Source organism: Ornithodoros turicata, chromosome 8 (genome assembly GCF_037126465.1).
Source record: "Ornithodoros turicata isolate Travis chromosome 8, ASM3712646v1, whole genome shotgun sequence".
Classification (NCBI taxonomy): domain Eukaryota; kingdom Metazoa; phylum Arthropoda; class Arachnida; order Ixodida; family Argasidae; genus Ornithodoros; species Ornithodoros turicata.
The window spans coordinates 25,534,138-25,552,255 of NC_088208.1; the positions used below are offsets into that span (position 1 = coordinate 25,534,138).

At 45.7% G+C, this 18,118-nt stretch overlaps 1 protein-coding gene across 10 annotated transcripts in view; it reads left to right on the forward strand.

Moving 5' to 3' along the window:
- The window catches only part of LOC135366769 (secretin receptor-like), a 192,875-nt gene extending 175,466 nt beyond the window's left edge, over positions 1 to 17,409 (forward strand). For 9 of the 10 annotated variants that reach the window (XM_064599664.1, XM_064599668.1, XM_064599663.1 and 6 more), the window contains 8 exons: positions 616 to 676; positions 2,791 to 2,860; positions 9,739 to 9,830; positions 13,431 to 13,572; positions 14,156 to 14,197; positions 14,338 to 14,482; positions 15,117 to 15,430; positions 16,083 to 17,409. In XM_064599664.1, coding sequence (XP_064455734.1) covers positions 616 to 676; positions 2,791 to 2,860; positions 9,739 to 9,830; positions 13,431 to 13,572; positions 14,156 to 14,197; positions 14,338 to 14,482; positions 15,117 to 15,409 — 845 coding nt within the window. In that variant the 3' untranslated portion in view covers positions 15,410 to 15,430; positions 16,083 to 17,409. The remainder of the gene's footprint in view (positions 1 to 615; positions 677 to 2,790; positions 2,861 to 9,738; positions 9,831 to 13,430; positions 13,573 to 14,155; positions 14,198 to 14,337; positions 14,483 to 15,116; positions 15,431 to 16,082) is intronic. The other variant, XM_064599662.1, reaches the window with a different exon arrangement.
- The last annotated feature ends 709 nt before the right edge of the window (positions 17,410 to 18,118 follow it).

Sequence of the window (18,118 nt, forward strand, 5' to 3'; positions counted from 1 at the left end):
GTTGAGAGTTATGCACCCAGCCAACATTTCTTATCGCCTGGGAGCCAGGTGCCGTGTGTTGTGTGGCAAAGTCGCTCTTTTCGGTAGCATTGCTGTCAGAACAACATTTTAAACGCTCAACGCACTGGTCGAAAGAATCCCCCACTCTCCAAAGCCAAAATAAAGTTGTTATTTTGCTGTCCTGCTCTAAGTTAACAAGATCTCCCCCCCCTCCCCCCCCACCAAAAAAAAGAAAAGAAAAGCAATTGATCCGGTGTGGGAGAATATGTAAAAGGGTTTACGCGGAGAGGTTTGTTATTCTGAGCGTTACTCTGCATCCATGGACTGTTTTCTTTCTTTTTTTCGTTTTCTTTTTATGAAAGGAATAGCAAGTTGGTCTATGCATGACTAACCTTTCCTCGTTTTTTTTGTCTTTTTTTTCAATTAACATATCCCCCCCCCCCCCCCATGGAGTGTTAGGAAATGATCGATGTGTTACCAAAATGAAAGCGGAGGTGTTCAGCTGTTGTGGCGCACAGACAATTGACATAAAAACACTGTTAAAGTAAATGTACACTCATCGGTAGCGTGTGTGCAGGTGATTTTCAAAATGCGCTTGTTCGATTTTGGACACAGGACTTCCTGTGCTGTTCATCGTGCCCTGGGTGATTGCACGGGCCACTCTGGAAGATACCTTGTGAGTACTCATTGCGTTCATTCATTTATTTAAACGCACCGTATTGGCGTCGTCTCCCTCTCCCTTCTTCTCCCTCCTTCTCAGTGTAGTTGTGGAGTTACGTGGAAGTTACATTGGAGTTACATTGGAGTTACATTGATACTACATATGTGACGTGGACCTTCCTGTGTTCCATTATCTATAGGGTTACGGAGACGTCAATGTTTCACTGATCAAAGACATTACATTATCATGCTCCGCTTCACCAACACCTGTCGAACAGCTGACCGTACCACATAAGAAATTCACCCAGCTCTACTTAAGGAATCACGTTCTGACAGATGTACGTTACCAACTGTGAAGTGTGTAGTGTGAAACGTTAGGCCCAAGGTTGTGCACCTATATAAGGTCGATATGACGCCGTTTCCACGCCTCGCTCCGGATATGAACGCTTGCACGTATATAGGAGGTATGCGGCTATCGGGTTGAGATTGGCCACGAGGAAGCTGTTCTCACTTCCGGTGGCATATTGCCGGAAGAGACGCGCCTTACCCCCTTCTCCGCCGCCTTACCTCATATGCAGAAACCGAATCGGGTCGTCTTCTGCGGGAAAGCCAAACACTTTCCCTCAGGCACCATTGGTACCGACACTCACTTTTGTTTTGTGTGACTTATACGGATGGAACGATATCGATATTCTTATCGATATGATCGATATTTCATGTATGCGGTGTTATCGATATATTTAAAATATTGATATTCACGTCGATATGTTTCATCGTTATAGATATCGACACGCACGCTGAAATGTCAGTAATTTGGCGTCTTCTACTCGTGAACGGACATTTTAGCATGTGCTAATGGCACCCAAAATTCCATCCCTAAGCTTTGTATATAGTAATTTTAATTCAAACAATAAACAGTTTGTGAAAAAAGCAGCGAGTTTATTAACCAAACGACCGATTTTCTTCCTCTCTTCCTATTTGGTTTTGTTTTGGTGGTGAGAAAGTGTTGGGGATGGGGATACGGTTAAACAACAGGATGCCGATATTTCATATAAAGATGTGATGCACGTTAGGGGCATATCAGCGTTGATGTGAACCACGTCAAGTTCGAGTCGAGGGCAGCAAACGGTATATTAGACGCGTGCTCTTTTTGATGTTGATGTTGATGAAGAAAAAAATACTAGGGAGAAGTGGAACTCGTCACACGACAAATTCGGTGCTCTTTTTTTTTTTTCTCTCTCTCTCTCTCTCTCGCTCTCTCTCATGTATATTACTTTGTCATTTTCGAATGTCTTTGTCTATTGTGTCGCGGGAAATACTTTAGATGGCGCTTTTTAAAAACAGAGTCAACAAACCAATTGTTTCTTCGCAAGACTTCTCTCAGGAATCCACCCCTTTGGCATCCCTTCGGGCCGAGCGGTGTCGCGATCGTTAATTTCAAGGTCCAGCTGAACTGCTTGAAATGAATGCGTAAAGGTACGACGAAGTTAAGCTTGTAGAGAGGGCACAATTTTGCGTAAGATAAAGCCATCCATATCGATATTTTAATCGATTTTATCGATTATTTTTTGACGATCTTGATGTTTATCGTTAGTGAAAGTTTCGATATTTTTGCATCGCTATGCCTTTGTTAGTGGCAGCTCCTGTGTTTAGAGGGTGCTTTCGTTTCTTCTAGGTTATGTAATTTTTCCGCGTCTTGAGTGAGAGAGCTGGCGCTGAGGACATCCACTTTAGAAAGACAGACCTCGAGATAAATTTCTTGATTTGTGAAAATGTCTTAAGGGATCTAGATGAGCGGGAGCCGCGAAAATACGTTGACAGGCACAATCATACGATCGCATGGCGTGGCAACGTTAATGCATTTCGATATAACATAAGAATAACAAATACAAGGTATTATTCATTTCGTCCAAGGCAATAAGAAAGTAAAGCGACGGCGAAACTGTTGAGATTCAGAGATGAGTACCAACGATGGAAGATCATTCCAGTCACTCCAGGTTTTTCACAAAAAATAAAAGAATAATTAAGACTCGGGAAAAGTATTTAGTACGACAGTAATTGACGCAATATTTGCAACACACATAGCGTAACGTGTGCTTGCTGTTCTATATAATCTATTTACTTTTTCAGATGTTGGACCACAAACGCGAAACAGGAACTGTTCTGGATTATACGTGGCCCAATCACAGCATCGATAGTAGTAAGTGTCCGTACACTGTGAGAGCGTACTTTTAGATTGGTTCTACACATGGGTGTGACTTCACGCGCGACCTGACAGTCTTCCTCTCCGCTACCCGAACAACATCGAATATCCCCTGGATGTGCGAATAATGTCCTAAAGGATTCGAACATCTATAGGATATTCGGTGTTGGGGAAGTTTGGCTTCTGGATTCTACTCTTCCATTTCTGTTGTTGTTATTACTATTCTGTTGTCTTTTGTTTCGCGGCTAACGAAGGTAGGAAAAAAAAAAGACCAGGAGGTTGTAAAAGCGATTCTCCCACTTTTGGAGAAATCATGTCCATGATGCGGGGTTTGTCTCCCGAGCCATGCGTTGGGAAGTTATTGGAAACCGGAAATCCTGCACCGCAAGGGAGGCTCGTGCGGCCGTCTCCCTCGGTGCATCACTGTTGAAAATTACGCACGCGCGTTTTCATGGGAAAGGGCGGAGTGTCGCAGTTGCCATGGAGACTACCTGCTCCTCCGCAGGAAAATTTTTCGTTTGGCGCAGCGCTTTGTCTATCGAGCTCTGTAAACGAAAGCAGCGTGCTCCGAAGAGAACTATATGGCTTTGTGTATTGCGTGTACGGACTACACTGTTACAAACAACGCAGCAAAACGCATGGGTTTGAGCTGGTTTTTCAACTCCCTTCAACGCTGGCACTGGTACGTGCCTATTATGCGATGAAATGCGCTTACTTCCCGACTATGTGTAGTCCCCCACCAGCTCCGGTGGCGCAGCGGTAACGCGTGCGCTTGGAGACTGGGAGGTCCGCGGTTCGAATCCGCGGGCCGGCTGTGCCGTCTGGGGTTTTTCCTGGGTTTCCCTCAGATGTGTAATAGGCGTATGCCGGCACAGTTCCCCTGAAGTCGGCCCATGGACGCAGCTATCCTCCCCCCGAACGGATTCCGCTCGGTCTTCCACTTCACCCTTTCCTCTCCTCCTCTCCACCACCTTTCTCTTCCCGAGAAACATGCCGCCTAATCAGGCAGGCAGACCTCTCGGGTTCCTCCCAACGACACTCCTCCTCCTCCTCCTGTGTAGTTCCGTACCCGTTGTTGGTGTTGTTTTATTTATGTCAACGGAGCACTACAAGGTTAATTTTGCAATCATACACATTTCGATCACGTCGTGAAGGTACAATTGACCTGGCGTCTATCTGACCTCAAACATTATGGACTGTCAATAGACACTTGCCACAGTGAGACTGTTTTTCTTTTCTTTTCTTTTTTTTTTTCCATACGGTATGGTCTTGTGGAAGCAAAACTAGCACTCAATCTCACTCCATGCATTTTGAATGGCCCTGGACTCGAAAGTCACAATTTTTTCCCTTCTATCTACTTTACGTTCACATCGCCGGAGGGGGGGGGGGGTAATGGCAGGATAAGCTCGCCGTTGTTGGCCGCACAGAAGTGGGCGGTCGTCACGACTATAGCCGCACACCACAGGTAGCGCTGCCTACACCAATACGACGTGGTCCTGTCATGCTCTCATCATCATCTTCTCCGCGTTGCGCACCCGTGTGCAGTGACATGAACGTGACGCACACACACAAATAAACAAACAATCAAGCAAACGCTGTTCCAGCCCCAGTGTGCGAAGAAGTGATAGCGACAGCTGCATCGTCTTCTCGCCTCGCTTGTTCTTCGCTTCGTGGCCTGTGCTTCGCGTTGTCTCACTTCTGGGCCTTGTCGCCTTGTCCTATTCCCGGCACGTGCAGTTTCTCGTTGTGCTGCACTTTGTGCACGACGCCGACCACGAGCAGCAGCGGCTCGCTACGCTTTCCACTCTCGCTCTTCAGGTGGCGTGCGCACTTCGCGTGGCCGCCCCAATGTGTCGCCTTGTACAATGGCGACAAACGCACAGCTACAAGTTTATGTCCATCTTCTTGCGCTGCGATTCACTATAGCGCCGGCCAGTGGCGGTGCTGCAGGTGGTGTCATGTCATGTAAATAAATAATTGGGTGTTTACGTCGCGAGACAACTGAGATCATGAGCGACGCCACAGCGGTCGGTCTGTGGATTGCTTTTGCCCACCTGAGGGTTCTTTAACGTGCGATGAAAGCTCACCACACGGCACCCCGTATTTAACGTCCCTCGCGGAAGACGGCGTGTCTAAGCACCTTGTACCCTGCCACCAAGTTGCTGGCGTCCTCGGCCGGGTTCGAACCCGCGATCTCGGGATCAGAAGGCGAACACGCTACCGACTGAGCCACCGAGGCCGGCCATGTCATGTGCGTGATGTGATCGGTGGCATCCACTGTACTACTTGATATTGGACGTCATGGCGCGGTGACGTCATTTCGTTTCTGCTACGCTCGCCATAATCGCCGTCAACGCCGCAGAGGTTCCCTGCTAGAGCTATCGGCCTATCCTGTAAAAATCGCGACTTTTAAGCGACAGAGGCCATTCAAAATGCATGGGGGTGAGATTTTGCGTGATTTTTAGCTTTAATTGTGTTTCTCCAGGACGACAACGTTATTCCTCCAAAAAATGCAATAGAAACCTATGCTGTATTTTTGCTATGTGGTCGAAATGTAGAATGATTGAAAATTGATTGAAGAAATTGAAAAATGATTGAACTGTAGAATGGGGGGGGGGGAGAAAGATGTAGTGAATCACGTTACCCCCCCCCCCCCCAAGCAGCACAACATATTGGCCCAACATTAGGCCAATATTGCGCCGAGATATTGTGCTGCTTGGGTTTCCTTGCAATATATTGGATGGTAGATAACGCTTACTGAAAAAAAAAAAGACTATTTTCTTTTTTTGAACGTTGTAAAGGGTGTCTTTTCCGAAGAGTATCCATCATTAGAGCGAGCCTCTGCTGTCGACTATTCGCACGCTGCAACAGGCATTAATGCTGAAATATAAGGAACCGCTTTTAGAACCATGTTGTCTAATGAGGGAACTAATGAAAGCCGTCGAGAAATTGTTCAGCCTCAATACTCTCTTTGCTTTCTCCTTTCTTTTTCCCTTGCAGTTACGTTAATGCCCTTTGTAATTATATCCGGAGGAACTTCGCAATTCATCAGATCTAATATCTGGAAAAACGATATGTATTTTTGACTAATTTTCTTTGATCGTGCAAAGTTTCATTATTGGAGGCCGGAAGAGGTTCTCACGTACTAAAGTTCGGGATTTATGCTTGGGCTACGAGGAAATTAAATTTAATGCATTTATGCCGGAAAATTAACGCGTCCGCTAAGAGAGAACACTTATATCCCCGCATCAGGGCCTTGTGCTGGGCGGCAAGCTATGCTGCGATTTGCGTAAGGTTTTGTTTCTAACGGCATGTTCCCTTCATCCGAAAGTTGTATACACAAAAACGCGATGCAAGGAATGGGCGCCGCCATTAGTGCTGCCACCCCGCGGTAGTTCCAGGAGCTGTGCACCTGTGAACTGCCTTTTACAGAGTTCCTTTATTTTCTCGTGTGTGTTTGCGTTCATTTTCTCCCGCTCAATAAGCGGTGTAGAACGGATATCGCATCGGCCAGCACTCCTCACGTGAACAAGTGTGCATATCGCACGCGGAAGCAAGCAATCTTCTCTTTCGTTGACCTTTCGAACGTTGATGCGCTGCTCAAGATGACTAGAGCCGGTTCTTCGTCAACACCACCACCACCACCACCAGATATATGGAATGTTACTTTATCGTCAGTCCTATACTCATTAAAGACTGCGGCCACCAGTATTCATCCCAATGGGAAGAGGCGATTTTGGCAGTTCACCCCTGTTCTGTCATCACTGGGAACGAGGCTAGGGAGCGCACGGAGATTAGTGGTTTGAGAGTAACGCGACAAGGTCTGTAGGAAACACATAACGTCTTTTGTTGCTAACGTCTTTCTTGTCTTTATTTTAGACGACAACCTGATATGTTTTGGCTTGGCTTTTCACCAATCGAGGAGATTTTAAAAAGCACATAAACATTCCCACGTTTTATGCATATTGCGTGTTGTTCGTTATGAGATGTTCTAATTCGATACAAGTCATTCAACTTTAGATAAATAAACAAAACTTATTTCATCTTGTGGACTATTCTTCGGCTCATTAGGAAAACTAAAGACCTTACACTGAACCTTATTACTTTATAAGTTTTTATCTTTGTCATCTTGCCTATAGGGTGATTACATTTTTACTTCATTGGTGTAGCGAAGTTTTTAGTGCACGTGCCCCATTTCTCAACAATGAAATACTGAACCTCAGCTAGTTTACGTATACGTATATATGTGTTCTGACAGGTGCGAAAATACTAATTAAGATTCCCTGGAGCTTGCTATAATGAATCCGTATCACCACAAACGAATTACTACGGTACACAAGTTCTCCTAATATCGCGAGCTGCCCATATCGCAATGCCGCCGCTTCCAGCGCGAACACAAGTCACGTAGCCGCAAGTTTTCTCAGGCAACTGTGTTCTGCAAACACACATGTAATATGCGCGTACGCCGAACAGTGACCCGCTTGCTGCAAAATTCCGTGTTTCGCGACGCGTGCTGGAGTGGTGCCGGGCACCAGCTGTTTGCATCTCGTGTTTGCCTACCGCACATGCTATAGGCAAAGACCTGGAAAGTGTACCTCGTCGAATGACGCGACACGTCGTGAAATGCCGCAGAATACGCTGAACGAACCAGTACCGTCGTACGAGTACTGGACAGCTCAGCAACCTATATAGGCGATGGTGATGCTATAAATAGCAAATTGGGGATGTGAATCACGACGAAGTCGAACTTGGCTACCCCAGGACGCTTACACACAGACAGTACAAACAGATGAACGAGTTAAAGTGATGAAGTTCAACATCCAGTTCAAAACACGTTTGTTGCAAAACACACATTTAATCGGACAGCTTAAACCGACGTAAGCATACATAGACGAACGTGTGATTATATCCAGCTATGCAATATGATGCACGATGCGATGCGATGCAATGCAATGCGTTGCAACGCGGTAAAAAGACTGTAGCATTCGGAAGCGACTTACTGCCACGCCTCACAAAACACAACTGAAATTCTTGCACCTTACACCTCGCAGAGGCACCGCGTAAGGTGCTGCCGAGATGGAGTTCAAATAGTAGCTCTGGTTACAGTGGGATACAAAGCCACGAAGGCAGAACAGCGGTCTTAAGGAAATTTCGTGCTTTCCGGCACAACATCATCCAGGAGATAGGATTTTTACATAGGGAACACAGCTGTATAAGGGGGGGGCGGTCGCCACCCCCCGCCCCCTTATATCCGCCCCAGTTCATAGGTGACGGTTGCGGTGATAATGATGTGAGACGTACATATACCAACGTACGGGCCTCTGGTAACATCCCTTCAGCTTATCATACTGCAGCTGACTAATTCTCTTCCAAAACCGACGGAGCCACCTTTAAACAAGAAACAACAAAGTATCAATGCTTTCCTGTGAATCGCTTAACACTTAATCTCGGTTTCAAGAATTTATCCGACGTTCAAAGAGCTAATTTATGCGTTTTAATCCTCCAAACGATCCCCATCGGTTGAGCACGCCGTAAGAATCCTATTGTCTATCGAATTCCTGCGTCTTTTTATGTCGTAATCTATGCTCGAAGGCGAAACAAGTCCGTGTAAATCTTCCGTACCAGGTTATTTATTATGGATAGAAGCCGCGTGTAAAAGTCGGACCGGTAAATAAACCAATGCGGTTCCCGTTGTGCCTAATAAAATTAGTGTGGGTCGTCGAACGCGTGTAGGGAAGGAAAGCTTTCCTGTTTAAGCCGGCTCCCCGATGAGGAGTAATGAGGTGAGGCCTGGCTTTTTCCTCTGTTCTCCCAGAGGACGCAAGCTAAGCAGGAACGAGCTTAGATAAGGTAGCGGCGACAAAGTTGAAAACACAGGATTAATGCATTTCTTCTGTACCTGTTTTGCGGACATTTGGCACAGTGTTCTTTGAACGCCTGGAAAATGGCGGACGTCGCACAATATTTAGTTAAGTTGCAGTATCGCCTGTATGCTGAGGCAGGAGCCGACATGTTATGATTTGCAAATCTCCCCTGTCTCTCCCTGTCCTCTCTCCATCTGTCCACGTCTGTACGCGGCTCATAGCCAGAGTTGCTTCGCGGCGCTAACACCGAATTAAAAAAAGAAAAGATTTGCAAATGCGTTGATGTGTATAAGAACACGTTGCAGAAAAGGAAATATGCATGCCATGAAAGAAAAAAAAAAGTGTCTCACCGGTACATGTACACGTCACCGGGCACTTAGGAATTTGTTTCGCCGAGGCCGTGAGGTGACACGGGTTTCATTCGTGCCCCTGCTCTGCTGTTTTGGATGCTTTCTCTGGGTTTCCCTCAATTGTTTTAACGAAAATGTTAACACAATTTCTTGCGAAGTCTGCCTGAGAGCATGATACGCCCTCAGGTAACACACCGTAAACCGAACCGAAACGGAAAAATATAATAAACGAAATCATAAACGAATAAACCGAACTAAATAAATAAATAAATAAACTGCTCGCGCTACCAGTTGCGCTAGTTAACGTTGCTTACTATTGAGACCACATTAATGGTCATTGAACCATTATACGTTCGCTTGTGCAAACTGCTTGTTTCGATTTCTTAATACACGTTTTGTATAGAATTCTTATTTCTCTCTTTAACTCACAAACAATCCAATCTCATCATTTGTATACCTTCCACGAAGTACCAGCACTTATTGTATTGAACATTGCAACGTATGAACATTCATATTTGCTCAGCGGCGATTCCTCTTGTACAGCTGATGATTGAAAGGATCAGCGGTATATTGAACTGAATGCAACTTTTTTTTTATTACCATTATGCCGTTATACGCCATGTTGTTGCGCTTACTGCTTCTCTTTTGTGCATCGTTGTAGGTGAACTTCATCCTCTTCGTGAACATAACGCGAGTATTGTTCGCAAAGTTATTCGCCTCACAAACTCCGCAAGCGCGGCGATACAGATACAGGTAAGGGTGCATCAAGTATGTTGTGCTTATTTTGATGCTTTTCGTTCCAGAAGATGGAACGGTGACATTTCCATCGTGATCCCTAATGCATGTCATGCAGCTAGAGCCTGCAGCCGATTAAACTGAAGCGCTATTGTAACTTGAAATGCCTCGGTGCTGCTCTTCGTCCCCCTCTTAAATAGGGCTTACGTGCCTGCACGAAAAGTACAAAGATCACAAGACGGCCGTTTCCAATTCGCTCATTTTATTGCGTGGCAGTGAGTTATGAAACGCAGTACAACCTTTTTGCGACGAGCGTACTGAATTTAGCTTGTAAACAACGTGCACAAACTTTGAGGGTAAAATGAATAAATAAATAAATAAATAAATAAATAAATAAATAAATAAACAGTGTCAGGCAAAGAGGTTGCGCAAACAATGTCACTGCCGTCAGATGGGAAAAATTTCCCCACTCACTCACAGCAAGAACCAAAACAAGTGCATGAGGTGACACTGAATGAGAAGACTCGCCACTTAATTAACGGCTCACCAACAGGGGAGAAGGGTGGAGAATATATTATTACTACTACTACTATTAGACTTATACTTTTATAACAGAGGAAAAGAAAAGAGGATGAAAGGTCAGCCAAACACTAAAAGGCCAAAACTAACAGGGACAACTGACGGCGAAGTATGTTTTCTGTACCAAAGACGCTACACTCTTTAAAAAAAAAGGGAAAAAAAGAAAAGGCGTACAGTAACTCCTTTTTGCAGTGTACTCCCTTGCCACATTTATCACTCCCTTTTGGGAGTATACAATTACTCTCCAGTAGGGAGTTAAAGTGTCTCCTCACTCCCTGAAGGCACCAGCTCCCGTGGCATAGTAGTTAAGATGACCGCTTTCCACGCAGAGACCGGGAGGCGACACGCGGGTTCGAATCCTATCACCGGTTGTGCTGTCTGAGGTTTTCCCTGGGTTTTCCGAAGACTTTCCAGACGAATGTTGGCCCAGGACGCATACTAACTCCCCTGTCCCCCACTCCTTCCTGCTGTCCTCTCTCCATCTGTCCACGTCTATACGTCACTCATAGCCACAGTTGCTTCGAGGTGCTAGCACGGAATTAAAAAAAAAAACTCTCTGAACGGAGTCAGGTGACTCCTTTTTGAGAGTAATTGTACTCTCCAAAAAGGAGGATATGTGCGGCAAGGAAAAGGAGTTAAAGTACACCTTTTTTTTTTAAGAGTGTAGGGTGAAAAGGCACAGTTGACATGCGCACATTTCGTGAAAACACGACGATACATTATTAGGTAATATTCCAAAAGCTACATTGCCTTTTAATGGTCTGGAAGTTGATACAATGCGAAGTTAAACGCGCTGTATTCCAAGATGTCCAAACCACATCGTGGCCGCTGATTGACTCATTTGACGCAGTAACCCTATAGTGAGCCTCATTTTAGTAAATTGATTGTACCTGTAAATATACTAAACTGGAACGCGGTAAACTAATCGAACGTCATTAAGCATAACACACTGTCTTCGCAAAGGTTTGCAAAATTTCAGGGCAGCGATTTTGCGTACCGGTGTGGACAGGAAATCGTAATTGAAATTTGGCCTTTCCCCAGTTTCGCTCGTACAAGCCCCCTACGTGCCTTGCATTAAGCATCGCCTACGACTGGGAATTTCTCCTTTTTCCCTGTTCCGCATTGGTGACTTATGTATTCGTCCTGCACGATGAATGTGCCTTTCATTTCGAATGAAATACGTAGTCGATCGAGCTAGGCCTCGCAAAATATCGAACATCTAGTTCCGATTATTCGGCCTTTACGTTGGGATTGGGCGCTACTAAGACTTTTGCAATATGGGATCATCCTCCCTCTATCGTCTTTCTTCTTCTTCTTCTTCTTCTTTTTCTTTTCCAATGTCTGCTTCTTTGCGAATTACGAGCAAGTGATGTGGTACGTCAGTGACTTGGAAGACGTAGGGCACAGTGCATGTGCGGCAATTTGCAACATGCCGAAGTCTTTCAGCACGAAAGTTCTTGCTGCTGATAAATAGTCGCGTAAATATAGAAACATGAAAATAGATCTACATTCACTGTGCTGTACAGTGTGCGCGTATATGCGGTCATAAAGTCTAATAAGTTTCCCGATAAGAATAAATAAACACCGCATATACTAACGCCATAAAATCATCAAAAAATATATATAGAACGCACATAAAGGGTACACGTTTCGCGTGATGACGTGCTGCTCGTGCTGCAGGGTAATGTCGACCATCTGGGGATTTATAGGAATACTTCGCTCTCTGTGCTAACTGAAAGAAATATATGGGAGATGAGCATTTGACTCCACACAACTCTCCCGTAAGACCTTTCGGTCGTAATCGTTATATTTTCAAACTTATTTGTATCCTGCCGCGAGAGCCTGCGGCGCGAGCAGATCCTCAGGGAAGAGAAAACTAGAGACCCTCTCATCCGCTCGCGTGACGTTCACTCTGTGGTGGTCACGTGGGAGCGAAGATCACAGCCAACCGGTGGACGAGGCTGTCGTGACGTCACGCGTACGCCATCTGTTGACGCGGGAATTTCAAACTGCGTGGATTCCAGAGCTTTGCGATCCCGATACTAAATTATACCGTACAACTTCACGCAAAGTACGCTCGTTACAGTAGGAAATGCACTACCCTTTCCAACAAAAACGTACGATCTGATCTGTCAAGAGCTAACTCTCTCTTTAATGTGCACCGAGAATCTCCGACAAACGATGCTGGAGGCGATGTTTACGTCTGTTTACGACAAGCGATGTTTACGTCTTCCACATTGCTACCCTTCTCGGCCTCGATTAGGTAGCGATACTTCGTGCGTTTCGAAGTACAAAAACAGCTTCATTCGGAGACGTAAAACTCCACTCTGGTGGCTCTTTTGCGAGCGATCATTTTTACGGAATGTCAATGCAATGTCTACAACACGAACATTAAAAAAAAAAGAAAAAAGAAAAGAAATGCTTGCGTATTCCTCTTGGTATCGCTGATCAAACGTGCGGTATGCAGAGTAAATCCCATGCTTATTTGCGCCAAAAGTGTCGATAGAGGCCACGGAAATTGGGCAGTATACACAAACGTACATACTTTTATCCCAACATCATTGTGCCCATTTGTGTATGCTTTCTCTGTGTTAACGTGTCCGCACGGTCCGCGCTATATGGAGGCTGGCCCCAAGCTGAAAGAGGAGCGCGCACTAAATGAGCTCGCCTTAGAGATGCATCCCTTAAGGTCTTACGTCGCCGAACAACTGTCCAGTGACATGAATACCTGTAGAAGCGCACGAGAAAACGGGAAAGGGAATCGAGAGAGCAAGTGGAGAGGAAAGCCGGAACGGGAAATACCAGGCCTTGGGAGAGGGCATCGCCTATGCTTGTTGTCAGGGACCGAGGCCTCGTCGTTAGAATGCTGCATACGTTCTGCTGCATGCGTTCTGCTCAGTTGAATGAGAAATAAAGGTCGAATTTCATAATTGGATCGAACTGAATTAAAAAGAAGTTGCTACAAAACTCAAAAGGGTGATGCGAGCTCTCAACACAAGGATGTTTTCTGTTGTTGTTGTTTTTTTTTTTTTTTGGCAGGAAGTGGTTCCGCTCTACATTGGTGCTGGTGCCTCTTTTTGGCGCCCACTACACCCTGTTGCTCGGAATGTCGCTGGTTGCTGCTGCCGACAAATTGGAGTTGGCTTGGCTGTACATAGATCAACTTTTTTCGTCTTTTCAGGTGAGACCCCACGGCTTTGTTCGATTTGTTTTCGTTTACAGCGAATAAGGTTTAGTCGACCTTGCACGGTTTCATTTCCAACTTCGAGTCTATCGCTGACATTAAACAACCGCTTAATAAACGTTGAACGCAGGAGTAACAGGCAAGCAAGCCGGTGTAACATCTTCCTTGAGTATCAGGAGCACCGGCAAAGTTTTTGCTGTGATGAGTAAAGCGTGCAAAGGTGCTACTGGTACCGAATATGTTACCTATACAACTCCGTTTAATGAACTCCGTCATAACCGACAGCAACAAAATATATTTAATAAACTCTGGTGGAGTCGAACATGATGGAAGTAACTGCTCTGAGACTGGAATACAGACAGACGAACACAACACAACCCTCAAGGTGCCTGAACCCGTGAAAGATTGAAATATGCCATTCATCGAAAAAAAAAAAAAAACTCACCACATACATCTTGATTGCGTGTCGAGTGTACTGACCACTACGCTACGCTGACAACGCCTCTCCGACGACTTCCCAGAGGATCCAATTAACAACTGCACTAGTGTTACAATCACACAAATAATGTTTCCTTTTTAGGGCTTCGTCGTCGCATTGTTGTACTGCTTCCTGAATGGCGAGGTAAGCCCACCCTCCTATGACACCACTTCAGTCCCTCACCACACCTGTCGTCTCTTCCTGCCTTCCTCCTCGCCCATTCGCTTGGTGAACCTCCACCATGATGTCATCACCCACGTATCGTGGCTCCTTGATGGCTGCAGGTGCAGACGGAGCTTCGTAAGCTGTTGCACAGGTGGAGCTGCTCAGCGTCGTCCCAGGGTCAGCACCACCATCGGCACTCATTCTTCACGCAGTCCATGACCTATCTGAGCCGGGGCCGAAGCTCCAACCACTCGATCCAATCTGGTACGAGTCGCCAGCTCCACCCAGACCAGGATCGAACTCCCTAAAGCCGATTCTCCTTCGACTGTTACCGCAAGTTGTGACAATTGACTTTTACTCCTGGCATATGGCTGGCATCGACTTTGCAGCTGTTCTTCTTAGAGCTGTCTGCTCCAAATTTTAAAATGAACAGATCTCCCCCGAGAAATGAACTAGAAAGAAGGAGGAAGGAAATAATTTATAAATTACGCGTCATATCTGAGGGGACGTTGGCATCGACACAGTGCTGTCTACTTCACCTGTTACAGGTCATTCCCGCAGTCGACGCGATCAAATCTAATAACACAGTTTCGTTTTGAAACTTTGAAAGCCCGAACGAGTTTGACCGTCAGTGCTATATTATGTCGTGGCGTATTGCGTCCTAAAAGGCACAGCCTACACAGAGGGATAGAGGAGCAGAGGTTCAGGTACTTTCTTTTCTATGGCTACCTCGAGGCCATGTCTCCTCATGTCTTTTGAAAACGCTAAACTTTTCTTGCTTCCTTTGTGTTTCTTTCTCTATCTACCACTAGGTGACCGTCCGACTTGCACTACTTCAGTCTGTCCGCTATGCATACGTGAACCTTTATCCCTCCTTACACGAGCTTTCGCTTCGCAGATAGGCGAGATGGAGGATCCAAGAGCCCTTCTCCCAATTCTACGAAGAGATCGGCGTCCAGGCGGAATATAGGCAACCCGATGCAAGAACAGATATCACCGTCAGCAGTGCCGGCAGCCAACGCCAGCCAGCCCTTGACGAATCATTGGCGTTCCAACGGATGCCCTGGTACGACCGAGCAGTCAGTGCGGGTCTTGCGAAACCCGCGTGATGTAGAGGGTGGCCGCAGGGGCGTCGACTCGAGCGAGGAACATCTCTTGGACGACCTCACTGATAAAGAAAGTCAACTATGAAGAGGCTCCATAGAGAAAATGGTATCACCCGTATTCGAATGCTTTTTATGTTATTTTTTTATTTTTTTTTCTGGTACTATGTGTTCCTTCCTCTCCTTTGCTTTCTTGGGAGATGCTTGCGTACAATATATATCCTCAATGTTACTGAAACAGTTACTGAGATACAGTATCGTTTTTTTAACCTGGAACTTTCACTGGAGTGAGATTTCACGGTCTAAAACGGAACAGTCCTCGAAACGCGTACCTAAAAAAAAAAAAAAAAGAAGAAGAAAACATGAAAAAAGAAGATAGAGCGAAGGCTTTCCATGCAATAGCCCCAGGTTGGATTTCCGCTAATGAGTTGGAATCGAACCCTGTGACTTCAGTTCCATAAGGAATTCGTCCGATGGGTACAGTCCCCGAAGGGTTACACTTCCCACGGGGGGGGGGGATATATTTATTAGAACGAAGAAAAAAAAGGGGGAGGAAAGGTCAGCCAAACGGGCCCGTCGGGCCCATTAGCTGACAATAGCTTTCGACCGACTGAAGTGAGAGAAAATTATTGCTTGCCATGCAGGACGCTTCGCAATGTGCACGATGTACGTGTTCACCAAGGATATTTTTACGACATTTCAATGTGTTACCGGCGTTGAATATTTATTGCTTTTGTAATAACCGTAATTTCAATCCGCAGGAGGAAGATATCCAGATGAGGACAACTTCAAAGCCTTCGTAGCCGGAGAAGGAACAAACAGCTTCTTAAAAGTGGCCGTGGTGAAGCCGTGTTCACTTGCCGGAGCACACAGACAGAAACGAACAACAGTTTCCGATCGCTGACTATAGCATAACGCACGGAGCTAAAAACCTCAATATGATCTTCTTCCTCTTCGCTAAAGTGCCACAACAGGCAAGCAACGTTGCAACCGTGCTTTCCCCTCCGTGGCCCTTGCAGTGACCACTTACGAAGCGTCACGTGACTTTCACTCCGTGACGGTCGCACAGCGCCCTCTTGCGGAGTAGGCAAACGGTTCTGTTGGAGGCGTTTGAGCGTTGCGCGTGCGGTGCGCAGAAGCAACTTGACTTTAAGCGAAGTGACTGCAAAATTCTGCAAAGCTGCAGCCAACAATCAAATGAGTGGAAAGGAATTCCACACTAAAGAAGCAGCCAGAGCACCTCACTGACAACAAAGCATTTTGTCGTAGGGCTTAAGACTATTTTGTATTGAATATTTCGATGGTTATATGGCCAAAAAGAATTCACCGCTCTGGTGGTGAACATTGAAAAGTCTCTCGAGCAAATTTTAAATAAGAAGTTAGTTGCGCACATTTCCCTGTTCCCCGGGTGATATCACTAATCCTAATGATATTGGATTGGATATGATAGAAAAATATGGAGACGTTAGTCCCGACCCAGTCAGGACTGGCTACTCCTAATGATATCCTAATAAGCATTAACAACGGTGTGATACACTTGGTTCGTTCGTCTTTAGCTTTAGCCGAGCTGTGAACTATCTATGAAGGACAGTACAGGCCATCATGATTTTACCTGTTACCTTCTGCTATAGTAGTTGTACAGCGAGCGCTACATGACCCTTCATACATTTCATAAGGCCTGCGTGAATTTGTGAATTTTGTGCTCCTGCATCAACCAGCGCATGTGATATAAGTGTTGCCCGTCGCACCAGCAGTGCTGTTTGACCCTCTTCTGGTGGCGTTTTCTGACTGGTGGTGATGGTCAGAGCCGGGAGGCAGCTTGCTTGTGAGAATGGTCCCTGAGACGGCGATGTGACCTTGAGACACTCGATGGACACTTGGCACAGCATGGACACAACACCGGCGGGTACACAGGACTGTCGTGCGTCAACACCACGAACGGACGATGCGCGAAATGACGTGTGGCAGACGTGCACTACGGAGCTGCTTTGCAGCGAGGGCACGATGTACTGTACCCGTGTTACTGTACCGTGGGGTGACGTGGTCGCTCCAACGGCATAATTCTCTCCCATAAACGAGTTGTGCTGCTGTGTACGTTTTGTCAAATGTAGTGGGTACTACTTACGAACACAAGACGGGAAAAATCATCTTGACTGTAACCAGGGTTCCGAATTATCAGAGTTTATTTTTTTGTCATATTCGGAGAGTGTTTTTCGGAGTTTATTGTTTTCCGAAAATTCGGAGTTTTTCGTCGTCTATTTTTTACGACTGGGTTAATACGCGAAATTTAGAGAAAAAGCAACGACCGTGAACCGACATACAAAGAGAATGAGAAGCTGACTTTCACAAACGGTTTCTGTACCATACAGCATAAGGATAAGACGCAAGCGACTTGATGTAAGTTAGTAGATTTTAGAAAAAATCTTCCTAGGAACAGCACCACAAAGTATACTCCAAAGGATGGCAACATTTTCAGGAGTCTGGGGCGAAACTAGAGACTGCGAAAAACAAATGTCATGCGGCAGAGACAACGATATCTGTATCACGATCACCTGGCGAAATGGACATCTCAAAATCCGAATTTTTTATTTTTTTTTTTCCGTTAGACATATACCCCCCAAAATATTTCTTGACACAGTCGCCAAGCAGCATTCGCTTGCGTCCCAAATTACTGTCTGCGTTGCAACAAGTATAGCTGCCTTTGCGAGAAGACATTTTGTGCGTCATCTGTCCTTCCTTGCCCACTTTGAGGGGGAGGTGACGCATGATTCTCAGAAAACATGGGAAGGAACACTGT